Raw genomic sequence first — 18,238 nt, 5'->3', positions numbered from 1 at the left:
ATTTGAATGATCCCATAAATCCCATTAGTGGCTGTTTCGAGTGGCTCTACCCTGACATGAAAGCGTCTAAAATGGTATTCTTGGTACTATTGTTTCGTATAACAATTCCTAGTATGTAGTGTCCATTCTGTGTGTATTAGACTACTCCCCCACATCTCACTTGTACCAAAACCATTTTTCCGAATGTTTATGTGTAATTCTTTCAATTTAGTGTTTCATAAATCAGTTGTAGATAGTTCGAGAAGCAAAACCGCACGTTAAACTCATGATAGTTCCGCGTATCAACTTACCTCGCTCTACGGATAAGTTGAAACAATGCATATGAAAACTAAACATTTTCAAAATTGATATTTTTCGAAACATCCAGTTTGAATTCCTATTTTTCATCGAAAGTCATCTGTTTTATCTTGCAAATGCTGCAAACAGGATTCAATTTAGTTATTTAGATTTTTTAAGATAACTTTCAAGTTGAACTTCGAAAAAATCGTTTCAACAATGGTGTACAATCATGATGTTTACAATATTTGTATGTGTTATAATCCGAAAAAGATCTGAATAAATAGGTACCAAATAATCATCTGGTGATTGATTAAAAGTTAGCTCAAATGAGGGACGCATTGACATCAATAGAAGGTGGATTTTATAAAGCTTTAAAACGTGTGAATTCTTAAAAATATCATAAAAAACTACTGCAAATCATGAAAAAGACAATTGTATTAATATGTTTTGAAACATTTGAATACCTGATTTGACACAGGTGCTATGAACTAGAGCATTCGAAAGCAGACAAACCAAGATCATATTTTCGGTTGTTCAAAACATCATTCATTACGTTTTCCTTGAAAACAATGAATAACACACATTCCTTGCTAATGGGCTGCAGCAAGCAGACGTATTTTGCTATTCTGCTCGTGTATCGGTTACCGCTATAGATAGTACCATTATTGGCAAGTAGGTCATTAGTAGACCATTTTGCCATTTCAGTATCGTTGATTTATTTTTTAGGAAAAGAAAAAATGACTTCTGTCCCTAAATGAGTACTTTTAGGGTAATGACATAAGAAAATTATAAAAACAAATATTTTTTTTGTTTTTCTTGAAAATAAATCAATTATACTGAAATCGCAACGTAGTATTGACTGGAACACCAAAAAGTTTCATGAAACTTTTAATATTAGAATACTTTGATTTCAAATGGGGTGGATTTTTTTTTTGCGTCCATCAGTGTACGTTGTGGTGGACAAAATGAGTCTACCGGTGAGTCTATTTCAACCTCTACTGATGAGGTTCACTTGCTCTCGCTGGTGCCTTTTTCGATCAACTATCCTCTTTTCTCCCAAGGATTACTATTCAATGTTTTTCGCACTGGTTTACTTGGAAACCGTGTCGAAACCATAGGAACCATGCCGGTCGGAACTGGGTGAAAGATTTGTCACGTGAAAGGTCAATGAAAAAGTTTTCGAGTTTTCAATGGTAAAATTCTCTCTTGCTCTCCTTTCTTGTAACAATTCTGCACCAGGATCGGATTAGAATAAAGTTCAACTTGTTGAAAAACCTCCCTGATGTGGCGAAACATCGCTTGTTGAATTTAGTTAATCAGTTTTTGGAGCATAATATTCTTCCGGATGATTGGAAACAAGTCAGAAACCCAGAAAATCCGCATCCGACTTCATGTCGTACCGCTCAATAGCGATGCTGTCAAGACTCTACAAGTACACCACGTTTCATAACTATAGAACCACTTCATTTTTTTGAGCTTCCAGAGATATGTAAGAAGTCGGTTGATGTAGGATATAATAGCTATCTTCATTTATAACCCTGGCCATTTGAACTTTATTGTTGTGTCCAGGCCCGAAGCATTCAAAAAACTAAAATTGCAATGTTTCACAACTAAAGAACCAGATGGAAAAACTGTCAATCCTTTACAAAATTAACGTCAATTTCACATGAATTACAATAAGTTTCAAGTTCATAGCCCATCTTTAGCTCTCACTCAGTTCAAATAACTCACTCGGGATGGTTTCGACCAAGATGCGCCATGTTTTAGAGTGGATCTCGTTCTACGCAGAGGATACTGCTCGTTTAAGCTCTTCAAATCACTCCGAGTCGGCCGCCGTCGGAGCGGGCGGCCTTTCGTAAACAAACCTGTGTTCCATCGATTGCCCAGTTAGTTTGAAACATAGGAGACGATCCTTTAGTTAGGACCGAGCATTAGCGAGCGTCGGACGGCATATGTTTGCCTGGTTAAGTTTTGCTTTGAAATATATCATTTATATTTCAGTACAATGTGTACAATAAAATTGTTATCTATTGTGTTTCGGCTCCGGTGACGCTAATACGAAAGTACCAACAAGCTGACCAGTCAAGAATCTGAAGCCCCTATTCATTAAACATTGCCATGACCTTACGTTTTTTTTTAATTGATGCCAAATTACCCAATTATCAAATTGTTTTTGATTCAAAAACAGCAGTAAATGATTCTGAAGTACTTCGTTGCACTTCTATCTGTTCATTCATGTTGGTTGTAGATAGCTTACCAAACCAGGCCTTTTTGAAAAAAAAAGTTATCTTGTTTTCTCTTGATCGATGAGATGAAACGAATGACCTATTCTCAGATACACAATATGGATTCCGCAGGCGGATTTTCTGGCGTTGCTTTCTTCAGAAATTCAAATGGCTTCAGTATTTTAGGGCATAAGGGGGGCCTTTGTTACTGTTTCACACTCTCAGGGTCTGCATTTGAATTTGTCTCACGGAAATTCGGCGGTTAGTCGGGTCTCCTAATGGGCCTCCCCCAGGCCTCAGTTTCCTTTCTCAGTGTATACTGCTGAATTGACCGCGATGCACTGGGCAATGGACAGCGTCGCGACCTGATGAACCAGTGCGATTGAAGACGATATTTATCAGCGTCGAATCGCATTCAATTAATTTTATTTTTTAGTCCGTGAAAATGCCGTCGCTAACTGGCAGCTCAAATCGAACGAAGATGAAATGGGCCGGTAGTTCCATTCAATTGCCCCTAAGGTTAGCCTCAAACCAAGTATGTTCTTGAGTCGCGACTTTATCCGCGCCTTCTCCTGACTCATGTCAAATCACCGTTAGTTAGACGCGCTACTCTTTCGTATCAATCTAGCCAGCAACAATCTCTGCCTTTGTGACCCAGGTTACCACGCCACCGAACAGGTTTTTTTGGGCAGGTGAGATGTATCTTAACTCCAGATCGAATTTGGAAAACTCTCTTCGGGCTCGAGGAAGGTAGGCCAACGTGCCAGTGAAAGATGTGTTGGCTCGGTTAGACCTTGATAACATGTCCCAAATATAAGTTTCACATAAAGCTATCGATCTACGTGTAACTGTCCTTATGTCGTTCTACCTCCGTTTTCTTCCTTCGTGAGCAATCGATTCCCTTCCTACTAACAATAGAATATGTTGTAATGCAAATATATATATATATATACCAAATTAGGCATATGGAGGTTTTAGGGTGCAATAAATGTTTCTATGGTGGTTACATACTCCACCCTCCCTCTCTAAAGGGGGGCTGCCATACAAATGAAACACAAATTTCTGCATTACTCGAGAATATATCATGCAAGTGCAACCAAATAAGGCATCTGGAGGTTTTAGGGTGCAATAAATGATTCTATGGTGGTTAGATACTCCTCCCCCCTCTTTGAGGGGGGGGGGTGCTGCAATACAAATGAAACACAAATTTCAGCATTACTTAAGAATTAATCAAGCAAATGAAACCAAATAAGGCATATGGAGGTTTTAGGGTACAATGAATGTTTCTATGGTGGTTAGATACTACACCCTTCTCTCTTATGGTGGGCTATCATACAAATGAAAAACCAATTTATGCATAACTCGAAAACTAATCAAGCAATTGGAGCCAAATTTGCCATGTGAAGATTTTAGGGGGCACGAAACGTTTCTATGATGAATGGACACTCCTCACTCCTCAATCAATGAACAGTTCTGCGATTGGACTCATGAACTTGCGCTTAGTAGGAAAACGTGAATATTTGAAGGTATTGATAATAGTCACGTTTGAATTGTGGGCGGAACGAAGTTTGCCGGGTCAGCTAGTAATAGATATAAGAATAGGTTCTTTTGTTGAGTGTGAATGTTATTACAATCTCCTTATATCCCATATATCCTTTTTCTAAAGAAAATATGTCACCCTTCTAAACTCAAGTCGACCGCGAGTAATTGGTTTCTTACTCTATTAACCCTAGAATTAAGATAAAATTTTGTATACATTAGAGAAAATATAGTTAAAAGTTTGGCCCCTTTAAACTTATGTAACTGAACTTGTAACAATAAACGAATTCATAAAAATAAAACGAATAACACGGATTGTTTAGATCCCATATTTCTTGGAGGGAGCTTCTTTTATTACCACTTAGCACTTCACTTATACAAATAGTAACAACATTGAAGGTAAAAAATATATAAGTTATAGCTCGCTGATAGATGACTCAGAAGTCGTAAAGGAACAGAACGGGGAGGAAAAAATAGTCTGGGGTCGATAAGTTATCCTTCTGGTGAGTATACTCACAGTGCAGTCGTCATGAATCGATGAAAAGATGAGAATATCATGTAAAATAGATAAATATCAAATAACCTATATCACCGAGATTACCTTTTGTTGAAAATTCTGGAATTAACTAGAAAAACAGATATATACGTACATTTTGGATATTGGTTTTCGGTCTCGAGCACTATTATCTATTTTCTGTACATTTATCGTCAATCGAAAAAAATCCCTTTTTGTTTTGTTAACATTCAATGACTTTGCCATACTTGGACTTTTCCCGTTTCTATCGTTTCATGCTCTTCCCGCTCATTTTCCTCGTCCAGCATCTCCGCTTTCATTTCCTCAGGAGACAGCATCTCTACAATAACTTCATCGGGTATTTCCGATGACTCTAGTAATCGTTGTTGTTTATGTCCGTCTATAGCAGGCTCATCGATATCGAATCCTTTTTCTATCAGCATTGTGGTTGTCATATATGTTTTCCCGATATTCACAGGAATTGCCTTGAACGATCGTACCGATCGATATATACTAGCCGCTTTCACGGCCAACGGATCAAAGTGCTCCGAACACATGAAATATTTGCGTAATGCGGGAGGTCCACCTTTGGCAAATCGTTTCGATATGTCCGCACAGTGACAAAACGAAACCCAAATAGCGCAACTAAAAGCAGATTTGTAACATTAAATCTAAACATGAGATTGTAAGATGAGAAAGACTCACAGATTTGGATCAGGAGGGAATTTAAAAAATATGAGCTTCCCCTTGCCTTTTTCGTTCAAACATGAAACAACACAGCAGTAATTACTCATCCTATAGTTCGTGAGGCACGACACAATATTCAACTTTTACGGATCTAGATCGATTATATTTCAAAGGCCAATGTAAACAAGTCTAATATTTACATTCCGAGCTTTCGAAGAAGTGTTCTGAAATGTTATTGTCTGCTACCTCTACCTAGCCGGGATGCCAGATTTTGCAGCGCCTCATAAATATTGCACATAACTTGAAACTTGTTATTATTTCGTTATTTATAACAGTTTATAACCAAGCCAAGGAATTTAGCAAAACAAAAGATCAGACTGATTCTACACTGAGAGAAATAATTAGTAAATATAACGAATTTTTTGGTAAATACTACCAATCTATAGTCATTTTCGACCGTACTAATAAACACATATGTCAAGCAGAACCATAATTCGGAAGCCCAATATCGGCTACATTTTCTCGCCGAAAATGCACGTATCAGAATTATATCCTTATTATACCTCCGTATTGCCTTATGGGAACAATGAAAATGGTTAATACGCGCTTTTCTCACCAATTTTCAGATATGACAATATCCAAGCTTACTAATGTTATCGAGTAAAATATACTAAACTCTGGTAGGGATGCGGGTTTGTTGACAATATGTACAAAAAATTTGTACATTCTACTATTTTTGCATTACCAAATGTATTTAGTAGTTTTCGACCGAGGATTTTTCTAAGGGTAGTTTTTTTCCTCGAATTCTGTCAGTTAAAAACACAAACCTAATCCCGACGCCGTTAATTATAAAACAGAAAGTGGGTTATATCTATGGTATAACCGCAATGGTGACGTAGGACTATCGTTGATTCAGTGATCATTTGTTTGAAGTTGAATCTGAATCCATTCTGAATGAATGAATAAATGAATATTTGGGGGACTTCGAAAACGAGAGCGTTACGTTGGAGGTACAAGGTTTTATGCATCCAATATTGGATACGAAAATATCCTACTGATGGGGAAGAATAATCTTCAGAAGCTATCCTGTTAATTGTGATTGATTGAAAAATCACAAAACCAAATGTATTTGATCACAGTGTTACATGGATAGAAAACATTCAACATAACTCAAAACATTCGAATAAACTCTTTCACATGAATGTAATTTTAAATTCCCAGAGGAACTGGCAGATTATTTTCCGGATCTTTCTCGATGCTGAATGGCATCCAAACGGAAAGAATTCCGTGCGTGTATGTGTGTGTGTAGCGGCTGCTTCGATGATCACCTTCTCTTCTCCTGAAGGATCGGCTTCTCTGTGCTCCCTCACAGTTTCAAACAAACTGCTTGCGTTTCAGGGCAGATCTCGATCCTTCGCCGTCCAGCATCCTCAGCAACGATGTTGTCTTGTCGATGTTCTCACGAAAAATGAATGCGTCTCACCACCAGAATATCGCTTAAGTATGATTTTTGTGCGTGATTGAATCGAGAGAAGGCGTGGTTTACGATGACAATTTGGAAGGCAAACTAGAGGGGAAAGAATTCTCTGAGCTCGGAACTTTCGGCGACTGAGCAATAATCGATTGCGGGCGCATACAATATTGGATACGGAAATATCCTACTGATGGGGAAGAATAATCTTCAGAAGCTATCGTGTTAATTGCGATTGATTGAAAAATCACAAAACCAAATGTATTTGGTCACAGTGTTACATGGATAGAAAACATTAAAATAAACTCTTTCACATGAATGTGTTTTTAAATTCCCAGAGGAACTGGCAGATTATTTTCAGTAACGATTAGATATTTCCACATTTTCCTCGATACTGGAAGCCCACCAGTGGTTTATGTTAACTCGATAACCATCTGTTAATAGCACTTGATTGAAACATATTAAAACATTCAAACAAACTCTTTCACATGAATGTATTTTTAAATTCCCAGAGGAACTGGCAGATTATTTTCCGGATCTTTCTCGATGCTGAACGGCATCCAAACGGAAAGAATTCAGCGCGTGTATGTGTGTGTGTGTAGCGGCTGCTTCGAGATCTTCCCGAGGAACCGTTTGTGGCATCACTCTCCTCCTGATGGGTTCATGTCTGGCCTAAGGTGCACAAACAGGCTCTTGGTGACACCGTTCATCCGCGCTTTCATGATAAACGAAGAGCTTCCCCACAACAGCAACAACATGCTCCAATCGCTGTTCAATTAGAACTGAGTGGATTTCCGAGCGCCGCTCGCTTATATACCGATTGGTGATTTCAATAGCCTGTTTTGAAGGCAAATTTAAGACTATTGAAACACGTATTAGGATCAAAAAGTAACAAGTATAGAACGCGTAGACATTTTATCTTTCGAATGAAGTGTTTATCATACCATTTCGTTCAGTTGTTTAGGAGCTATTAACGCTCAAAATCTCGGTCTCCGGCGTAACGCTTTCGTTTTCGAAACTTTGATTTTACACCCCGGTATAGAAATGAAAGACGTAGTCCTACGTCAAAAAATATAATTATATAGAAAAGTACCGGTACTTCAAAAAGCATGAAATTCATTGTTTCTCCATTTCGCTAAAGTGGAAAGAACTGTTTATGTCGATTTTGGTATGAAAAAATCACGAGAAAAAGCTTTAAGTCCCTCTAGTTTTCTTTAGTTCCAATAAAACCCCACATTCAACATTGTTGGTGAGTAACTCCATCATTCTACGTTACGCTTTTCATAATCTATCATTGTATTTTTTTCATATTCATTTAATAAAACTAAATAAAAGTTTTCTCTCAAATATTCTTATATTCTTTGATACAAAAGATGAAATAAAAGTGACCATAAACAGAAAGAAAGAATATTGCAAAAACAGGATAATCAACTGATGTCAGCTACTATTATTTGTTTCTTGAAATGCAGATGATCATGACCGTTATGTAAATATTATAATCCCTTTTTCTTTGTATTTCATAGCATTAGACATTGTTATGACACCCAATAATTGCAACTTTCGTTTCTATCGCCTCTTAACAGCAATCAACTGTGCCCGCGGGTAGTATACAATATTTAGTGTTGCTCCCCAGCAAACATTAAATCATATAATCAGCGTATATATAGCAGCACATATCCCAAATTTTGGATGGTATATCATGCGCCTAACTGGCATATACATACAAAAGTGGAGGCGATATACATACATGGTAAATTTTTTGCGAATTAGTTTGGATGAATATACAACTTATGTATGCATCTAGTACGACTATTGTCATACGAATATATGATTTCTTGCAGACGAATAAAAATCAAATGGCGGAAAATATTCGTGAGGTTATGATTGTTTGTATGACCTCACGAATTGCTATATGTATGTATGAGAACATTTATGTTTGTAGAAATAGAATTCATTGATTTGACTTTCAGAGGGATGAATGTTTAAAATGAATGGTGGTTGAGAAAACTGCTCCGATGGTCTTCGAACTTCAGTTTCTCGCACGGCTATCTGTAATATAATTCTAGAGCAGTTGAAACTCGTACACATTAAACGAAAGAGATGCATCCGGATACGTCATTCCGTCATTCCCCGATTTCTGTTTTTTTCAGATCGATTCTTTGTATTCAAAAAAATAGCGAAAATCGATCTTTTCTTTTCGTTCTTTCCGATCATTTTGATCGAACTAGAATTTTTATAAATTTGCTTTTTCAGTGAACTTAGTTTTAATTCTCACCAAAAATCACATAGTAGACTTCATAAACATTGGATCCATTTGAAGGTTGTCAAATGAGTGGTCAAAAATTCAAGAGAAGCAGAAGTTTGGTCATTACAAAACAAAAGATTACAAGTTATATTTACACAATCACATTTACTAGGCTAACAGTGAAAATTATGACGAAATTGAATGTGACATCCGGTTCAACTGAAGCGTTCTTTTCTAGAACTGGAATCACTACCAAAATTTTTACTGTATACTGTATATTTACTATTTCGTACGGTATTATTGTCAGCGGAGTTCTGAACGAATATATCAGTTGTTGCTTTTCTAATAAAAAAAATCAATTAAATTCTTCAATGGCGGTACAAAATGAATGCCCTGGAAAATACAATTTTCTGGGCATTCTCAATTTCAAGTTTTGTTTGTGACCTTCATGCTGAAAATAAAAAAGAAAGCGTTTCATATTTGAATAGAAATGTGAAATGTTTATGCATTGTTTAATGAAAATACAATATTCATATAGAATAGGTAGATGAATTGGAAAAAAAGCATTTGATTTTTTCAAAGATCAATTCAGCCAAAATCGATTCTCTGGTATCGATTTAATCATTGAATTGATCGCTACGCAGTTTAGAAAATCGATCCATCAAGATCGATCTTTTTCTAACGATCGCTCAATCCTATTTCCCACTCAGAATACACTCAAGGCATGTAATGTTCGTTAAAATGTAGAATGATTACTCAGATTCATATCATAACGAGAATTCATGCATAGTTTTCAATCATTCAATGCATTACAAAAACAATCGTTAATGTATCTATCTTCATCTTTTTATCACCGATACAAAAAATATCCAATGTGCAGATTCGTATTTTAAGCACTCGGCTGTTACTTCGGACGCCACTTTCCTCCGACGCTCGGAACGTCCGAAGTAACAAAGCAGTCAAAACAACACAAAGTCGTACTTCGGTCGTTTTGGGTTTTTGCTTCTTACAGGCGTTGTTAGCGATTTCAGTGCAATTCAGCGAGTGATAACAACAATAATATGTCTTTAGAACGAAATGCTGATATTTCAATTGCTGTTTAGTAGTTAGTTTCAAATTCTTATAGTGCAACGTAATATGTCCAATGTGCAAACGCGGCAGTCAAAACGTCCAATGTAACATTTTTCGTTCCTAGGCTTCAAATTTAAGCTCAAATCGCTGAACAACAGTTACGATTGGTTTTTCAGAGTTATTCTTGACTGCTAGTGGTGAAAGTAGCGATAGAGATCGACACCTTTCAATACAATTCGCAGATTAATGTTGGAGTCTTCAACTTCGTTTTTCTCGAGTTGACGAAAATGTTACATTGGACCTTTTCAAAAGTTACGCGAGAAATCTTCACTTCGAAATTCCTCCAAAATGTTATCATCGTAAGGGTGCTCATACACTGTTTGACCGCCAAATATTTGACTATTTTTGACAGATAAAATTTGATCAACGTGTGCTGGTCAAATATATTCGACACAAAACACGACAAGCAAATATTTAGTACTTGTTTGCTTAAACTTTTTTAGACCAATTTGTCAAACCATGTACTGATGTACGTTAAATATTTCAGTCAATTTTTTTGTATTTTTGATGTTTGCCGTGTTTACCACTGTTGATAATTGAGGAGTGGCAAGTGGCAAATAAAACTGCCGAAAGCGATGCCAGATTTTTTTTATTATATTTTTTTTGCATTCATTTTCAAATCAGTGGAAATCTGTGTAATATGTATTTTCTATCTAAATTGTTCAGGTGAGTTTGTCGCTCTTTTCATTTGATTAACCCCAACGAAATAATTCAATGAATTTTAGGCCTGAGACACATTGAAAAAAAAAGAGAAAAACGGATCAATATATGCATTCATGCCCATTAGTGAACATTGCGCAATATTGCTGAAAGGTAGGTTTGATATTTTTTATATTATATTATTTTGTTATTTATAAGATTGATTTATATTTCAGATCATTACGGTTTTAAAATTCTGGATGGTCAAATAGAGCGAGTGGAAAAAACAACAAAATTTGTGGAGAAATGCAATCTGGAAGTGCAGCTGCAATTCAAAATGAGAGCAAACAAGCAAAATCCGTACACACCCAAGGTGGGAAAAATGATTTTCGACATCAACAAAGCCTGAGAGCGTTTGGAGAAATCTGATCACGAACGAGAGATGACCTTTCGACAGGAGAAGCTTGAACAACTGGCTGCTCGTTTCAACCACAAGGCAATCATGAGAAAAACCTGGCTTTCGGAATGTCAACGTCTGGTCAGTACAGATAATTTCGGATTCAATCTGGCTGCAGTGGAAGCAGCTGCCAAGAAGCATGAGGCTATCGAGACCGACATTTTTGCCTACGAAGAACGTGTTCAACGTACCGTGATATAAAGCGAATTGCAGCTCGCAAAGAAAATGTGTTGCGACCATGGAACTTCTTGCTAGAGCTGCTGTGTGCTAGAAGAATGCGAATGGAGTTCTCCATTCAGTTGCAGCAGAACTTCCAGAAAATGATCTACACCTTGGACTTAATAAAGGAAAAAAAGCAGCGGCTGTTGACCGACAACTATGGCAATCTGATGGGGGTGGAAGATTTACTGCAGAAGCATTCGGATCGACGAAGAAATATCAACACTATAAATACACAGCTTCAGGATGTGCAACGGATAATGGTAAAACGATACATTGTTTAGCACAACGGAAGTTTTGTTGATTGACATTATTTTGTAGGTTCATAACATCGATGACGTTTTGCAGCGCGGAACGGTTCTCTTTGAGCTGGACATCAAAACACAGAACTTATCGGTGCTTTAGGAAAAGCTTAAAAAAGACACTACATACTTGCATTTAAAGTTCCGTTACGTGAAGGGTGCCGTCGCTGGTATTATTATAATAGTTTTTGTGTTGTATTTCTGGGTTATTTAATCTCATCGGTATAGTCTATAAACAACAAAAATATTCATGACCGTTATTTGAAGGGAACACAAAATGGTAGTAAAATGAAATTGGAAGTGTTAAATGTAATTCACAGGGTGAATTGAATTGAATTAATGAAAGAGAAAGTATTAGTTATATGTTTCGTTTAGAATTTTTTTCCTAAAAATATGCTCTTCTTATCTGGTGCGGCATCGTGTAGAATTTCACGTCGAAACCGATATCAATATGCTCGGTGAGCGGGTCAAGCAAGTCGGACAAAACTCGCAGAAGTTCTTGGGTGATGAAGAAGAATGTTATAAGCCGTGTGATCCTTCCATCATTTGCGATCGTGTCCAGCGTTTGGAAGACGCTTACACCTAGCTGTGCAAATTGATTGCAAAGTTGTGGCAGTTCTACTGGGGTATGGCTGATGAGGAAAATTGGATCAAGGAGAAGGAACAAATCGTGTCTACGATCGTGTCAGAGGGTGCGGTTATGGAACCTCTTAAATTATGCTGCAGTGGCCAGAGCTACTGTTATTCGCATTGACGGCATTGAGCTTCGTTTACGAGTTTAGGAGAGCGTCAAAGATGATAATTGATCTTCAGGCGGAATGATCACGTTTTTTATATTGAAATTAAGAATGAAAATTTACTTCTCCGTATTAAATTCATACGAAAGTTGTTGTTGAAGACAATTTTACATTATAATGAAAAATTTCAAATATAAATGTTGGAAATGCATGTACAGATGGTTAAATAAGAGTCAGGAATACGTGTTTCCATTAATCAAATAACATGATGTAGACATTTTAATTTAAATTTCAACATTTTAAAGCAGGTTTTGTGCTTTCTAATCTGATAGAGATTACACTATCGAATTTGGTACCCAAATTATGGCCCCAAATAAAAAGTCGTTACCAGACGTCGATACTGTACCAGCCATGAAGCTATTTTCATCTATATATATTTTCTTCTTTAAAAAATGACAGTGGACGCACACAAAATAGTATCTGAATCGACAAACAGTGTACTAAAGGGTGTGTCACATCAAATTGCATCACGGAAAAAACGCTGTAGAAATTCGCCCAGTAGACCGATCCTTTTGAAAATTTTAGACAGTAAAATAAAAACTATTAAACAACTTTTGGCATTTTCTTTTTAATCATACTCCGAGCCCAAGCCCGTATGCTCGAACATTCCTCTTTACCCCGTCCATAAGGTTCTGTACAACGTCAGGTTGTAGTTTTTTTTGAACAGAAATCCATTTTCTCTTGAAGTCCGCCTCCGATTTGACAACTTTTGGGTTCTTCCGGAGGGCCCGCTTCATAATCGCCCAATATTTCTCTATTGGGCGAAGCTCCGGCGCGTTGGGCGGGTTCATTTCCTTTGGCACGAAGGTGACCCCGTTGGCTTCGTACCACTCCAACACGTCCTTTGAATAGTGGCACGAAGCGAGATCCGGTTAGAAGATGGTCGGGCCCTCGTGCTGCTTCAATAGTGGTAGTAAGCGCTTCTGTAGGCACTCCTTAAGGTAAACCTGCCCGTTTACCGTGCCGGTCATCACGAAGGGGGCGCTCCGCTTTCCGCAAGAGCAGATCGCTTGCCACACCATGTACTTTTTGGCAAACTTGGATAGTTTCTGCTTGCGAATCTCCTCCGGAACGCTGAATTTGTCCTCTGCGGAGAAGAACATCAGGCCCGGCAGCTGACGAAAGTCCACTTTGACGTAGGTTTCGTCGTCCATTACCAGGCAATGCGGCTTCGTCAGCATTTCGGTGTACAGCTTCCGGGCTCGCGTCTTCTCCACCATGTTTTGCCTTTCGTCACGGTTAGGAGCCTTCTGAACCTTGTATGTACGCAGGCCCTCCCGCTGCTTGGTCCGCTGGACGAATGAACTTGACAAATTCAGCTTATTGGCGACATCCCGGACCGAACTTCTCGGATCACGTCTAAACTGCTTAACTACGCGCTTGTGATCTTTTTCATTGACGGAGCATCCATTTTTGCCGTTCTTCACCTTCCGGTCGATGGTTAGGTTCCCGAAGTATCGTTTTAGTACTCTGCTGACCGTGGATTGGACGATTCCCAGCATCTTACCGATGTACCGATGTGACAACTCCGGATTCTTGAAATTAGTGTACAAGATTAATTGACGACGCTCTTTTTCGTTCGACGACATTTTTCCAAATTTACGAAAAATTGACAGTGAAGCATGGCCAACGTGATCTATACACTCTTATCTGATTATAAAACCAAAGCTGAAGATATAATTCCTAAAAATTAAATTTCTACAGCGTTTTTTCCGTGATGCAATTTGATGTGACACACCCTTTATGTGATAACCGTGTTTGTCATTCAATCCAAATATCTTTATTTCGCCAAATAATTTTATGTCAAATTTTCGACAAAAACAAATACGTGTAATTATGGTTGTAAAATATTTTTATCTAACATCAAATTTGTACTAAATTTTGACCAAATTTTTTCTGTCAAAAAGTGTCAAATATTTGACCTCCGGTCAAACAGTGTACGGCCACCTTAAATCTCGCGTAACTTTTGAAAAGGTCCAATGTAACATTTTCGCCAACTCGAGAAAAGCGAAGTTGAAGACCTGAACATTATTTCGCGAATTGTCTTAAAAGCTATCGATCTTTATCACTGTTTTCACCACTAGCTGTCAAGAATAACTCCGTAAAACCAATCGTAACTGTTGATCCGTGATTTGAGATTAAGGTTGAAGCCTCGGAGCGAAAAATGTTACATTGGACGTTTTGACTGCCCGCGTTTGCACATTGGACATATTACGTTGCACTATAAGAATTTGAAACTAACTAATAAACAACAATCCAAATATCAGCATTTCGTTCTAAAGACTGATTATTATTGTTATCGCTTGTTGAATTGCACTGAAATCGATAACAACACCTGTAAGAAACAAATTCCAAAACGACCGAAGTACGACTGCGAGTTGTTTTGACTGCTTTGTTACTTCGGACGTTTCGGCCGTCGGAGGAAAGCGGCGTCCGAAGTAACAGCCGGGTGCTTAAAATCCGAATCTGTACATTGGATATTTTCTGTATCGGCGACAAAAAGATGAAGAAGATAGATACGTGAACGATTGTTTTTGTAATACATTCAATGATTAAAAACTAATAGCGTGCGTCCATTAACTCGATTTGTTTACATTTGTTACATAGGACCTTTTCAAAAGTTACGCGAGAAATCAAGTTTCTTCAAAATGGAAACTAGTCTTCAAATTTGGCATCCCTGATTAATTCCTTTTTCATCTGTCAAATAAATGTATCGCACAAACGAAAATATTGGAGTTTGGATTAGCTCCACCGGTTCGATGTTGCCGTGTTTTACTTAAAATGTAAGTGAATTCTTTAATATTTTGTTATCTAAGAAGATGCTAAATCAACGAAATTCCGTTATAGGTGCCAGTATTACGATATGCAAGAAAGCTAATGTAAGATTTTTGCATAATCCTCGTTTCATATTAAAAGATTCGCTTGCTGTGACGATATGAAAACTATGGCTTTCGGACGCTATCACCACTTACACAAGCGGAATTGTATGGGAATGTTACCGATATTCTGTTCATTCCTGGCTGGAGCTCTACTTACTCTCCTGATCGGAGGACCCAATCAAAGTTGCGAACCAAGTGGGAGAGTTTACGAGACCGAAAATTCCTATTTTCTAATGCTGCTTATAGTGAGCGCACCGGGAAATGTCGAACGAAGGAAAGCAATCAGAGAAACTTATCTTAATTTGAGACCAAGAATGCTGAATGAGTCCTATCAGGATGAGGTTATCTACGTGCCTACGAGTGATGAACGAGGACAACTGCATTTGGAAAGCACACAAACACAGCGGGACCTTCTAGATAACTATCGCCAGTGGAGACAGAAGCAGATAAAGAATGTGAAAGTTATGAATTTCAAAGTGAAAGCGCTATTTGCAATAGGAGTGCATGGTTTATCCAGAGCCGAACGGAAAGCGATATACGAAGAACAGAGAGTTTATAGTGATGTTCTAGAGTTAGACGATCTCAAGGATTCCTATTCAAATCTAACGACTAAAATTTTCCAAAGTATGAACAAAATAGATAAAGTGTATGACTTTAAATATCTGATGAAACTGGACGATGATACTTATTTAAAGCTAGATTTACTATCAGAAGATTTACTCAGCTATTATGAAAAAATGCACAAAATGCGATCAGCCCACAGAAAACCTATCGAGTTATACTGGGGCTATTTCAAAGGAGCATCTACAATACAACAAAGAGGCCAGTGGAAGGAGTCGAACTACAAGCTCTGCGACCGTTATCTTCCGTATGCACTGGGTGGTGGCTATGTGTTATCCAAAAATCTAGTAACCTTCATAGCGACACATGGGGCTTCACTGAGCAATTACAGAAGTGAAGACATGGCGGTTGGAACTTGGTTAAGCCCTTTCGGAAATATTCATCGGCGGCACGATGTTCGGTTTGACACAGCATGGATGGCACGCAAATGCCAAGAATACCACATAGTATTGCATAAACGAACTGCCCAGGAAATGATGGATTACTATCAGGGGAAACAATGCGTTAATACGGAAACACAGGTCACTCAAAGACCGAAAGAGTACTTTTACGACTGGACTGTTCCACCATCGCAATGTTGCAAAGTATTGGTCTAGTTGGTCTGTGGACAGGACGAGAGAAAATGTTATCTTGTATTGAATTGTGATATGACGTCGAATCCGTAGTTTTTTTTTTCTGTCAGCGCAGCTAATATATTTATGATAAAATGACGACACTGTAAATAACTGATAGCGATAAAATATAGGCAGCAATCGTTTTCCTTTGAAAGATAAAAAAACATGAAATAAATAAACGTCTATATATCGAAAGCCGCCTTTGTTTCCAAAAATATGTTAAAGTCCGTAAATTTTACGCATAATTAACATTTTATTATTATTGATATTTGATTTGATTCGAATGTATATTTATATTTGATATTCCCAGTATGTCTTCAACTTGAATACTTCATAGGATATTTGCCGAATTTTTTTTTTTCTGAATCGAAAAATAATCTATGGTTTGTTGGGTAAAAAAATTGACGTTCCATCCATCCATTCTGAATAGCAACATACATGGGACTCGTCATTATTTTTAGCTGTTCACAAGTCCCAAACATTTTTCTTTTTTGAACATAATTAGTGGAGGTAACTTATCTCTTGCTGCTGTAATAAAACGTGGTCTATTTAGTAATGGAACCACAAAGCTGTTTTCTCTCAACTGTAGGTTCTTTTTTACATTTTCAGAAGAAAAAAAATCGATACGATTTCGAAGTTCTCTATTTTTCAGGAATTCGCTCAATTCCATCGTTCATAATTTTGGCCATCTTATTCAACCAAATGATCATTTGAGTGATGGTTTTTGGTCACCTTACTCTTTAGCAGAACCCCCATTGCCCGCGGAACGTTTTAAGAAACCGATTGTTCTTGTTCCACTTGAAAGGGGGGCCGAACAATGATGTGCGATTTAAATCACAATTTCTTATTTAAATCTTAAAATATAATCTTTTAGCATCTTTCAAAAAGCAACAATTTTGTAAAAGTTCCAGAGGTTTCCGTACTTTGGGCAAATACAAACAATGTATTGGACCAATTGGCGGACCTCGCACACATCGCAAAGGGAATGAAGGGATCCCCTGTTGAAGTTGCGTGATATGTTGCAGTGACCGATTCTCAGTGTGGACAAGATTCGCTGCTCCCTTATCGCTTCCGTTGACAAATTCAATAAAAATTTGCTTCAGGACCACTGAGCTTGCCCCAGCTCGGAAGTTGTTCAAATAGCATTTTCAACTTGGATCGCCGGCATCCTCCAGTCATTGGTCTCAAAGCAAAGCTGTCTAGTTATTGGTGAGAGATTGGAGTGTCACCTGCTGCAAGATTTCGTTTGTGAAGACAGTCAGATGCGTCTCCTCAGCTCCGCAGGTTTTAGCGAGGAAGCTCCCAGTTTTGAAGACTATCGCCGCATCCACGAGAATGTCAAACAGTAGCAAGCCAGAAATAATCCGCAGTGCATTATAGTAAATCGGAGATAGAGATTTCAAGAGTTTATTACATCAGTTCGAGACCATAGATGAAGCGGCTGTTCATTCGGAACCCGATCGAATTCAAAATTAGCGCGATGTTACAGGGTCTTTCAGAATAAACGCTCAAACAAAAAAAAATCGAATAGCTCCTCATAAAATTTTTTTTCGCTGCTTCGATGGTAACACTGCATTCCCCACTTCGGGGCGTTAATATTCGGCTACTCGTTCAGTCTG

General features: G+C 37.8%; 2 protein-coding genes across 2 annotated transcripts in view; one reads left to right on the top strand and one right to left on the bottom strand.

Annotated features, from left to right (window-relative positions):
• LOC129775458 (vacuolar protein sorting-associated protein 41 homolog) overlaps nt 1-18,238 on the bottom strand; it is a 37,132-nt gene that overhangs the window by 10,510 nt on the left and 8,384 nt on the right. The window lies entirely within an intron of this gene.
• Nucleotides 15,205-16,814, top strand: LOC129775459 (beta-1,3-galactosyltransferase 6). Its single transcript, XM_055780232.1, has 2 exons — nt 15,205-15,288; nt 15,353-16,814. Exon 2 carries the CDS (start codon nt 15,441-15,443, stop codon nt 16,599-16,601), a length of 1,161 nt encoding a protein of 386 aa, XP_055636207.1. The 5' UTR covers nt 15,205-15,288; nt 15,353-15,440; the 3' UTR covers nt 16,602-16,814.

The sequence above is a fragment of the Toxorhynchites rutilus genome, chromosome 3, assembly GCF_029784135.1.
Source record: "Toxorhynchites rutilus septentrionalis strain SRP chromosome 3, ASM2978413v1, whole genome shotgun sequence".
Lineage (NCBI taxonomy): Eukaryota > Metazoa > Arthropoda > Insecta > Diptera > Culicidae > Toxorhynchites > Toxorhynchites rutilus.
The sequence above is the reverse complement of the archived record's forward strand: the minus strand, read 5'-3'. Positions and strand labels throughout refer to the sequence as shown.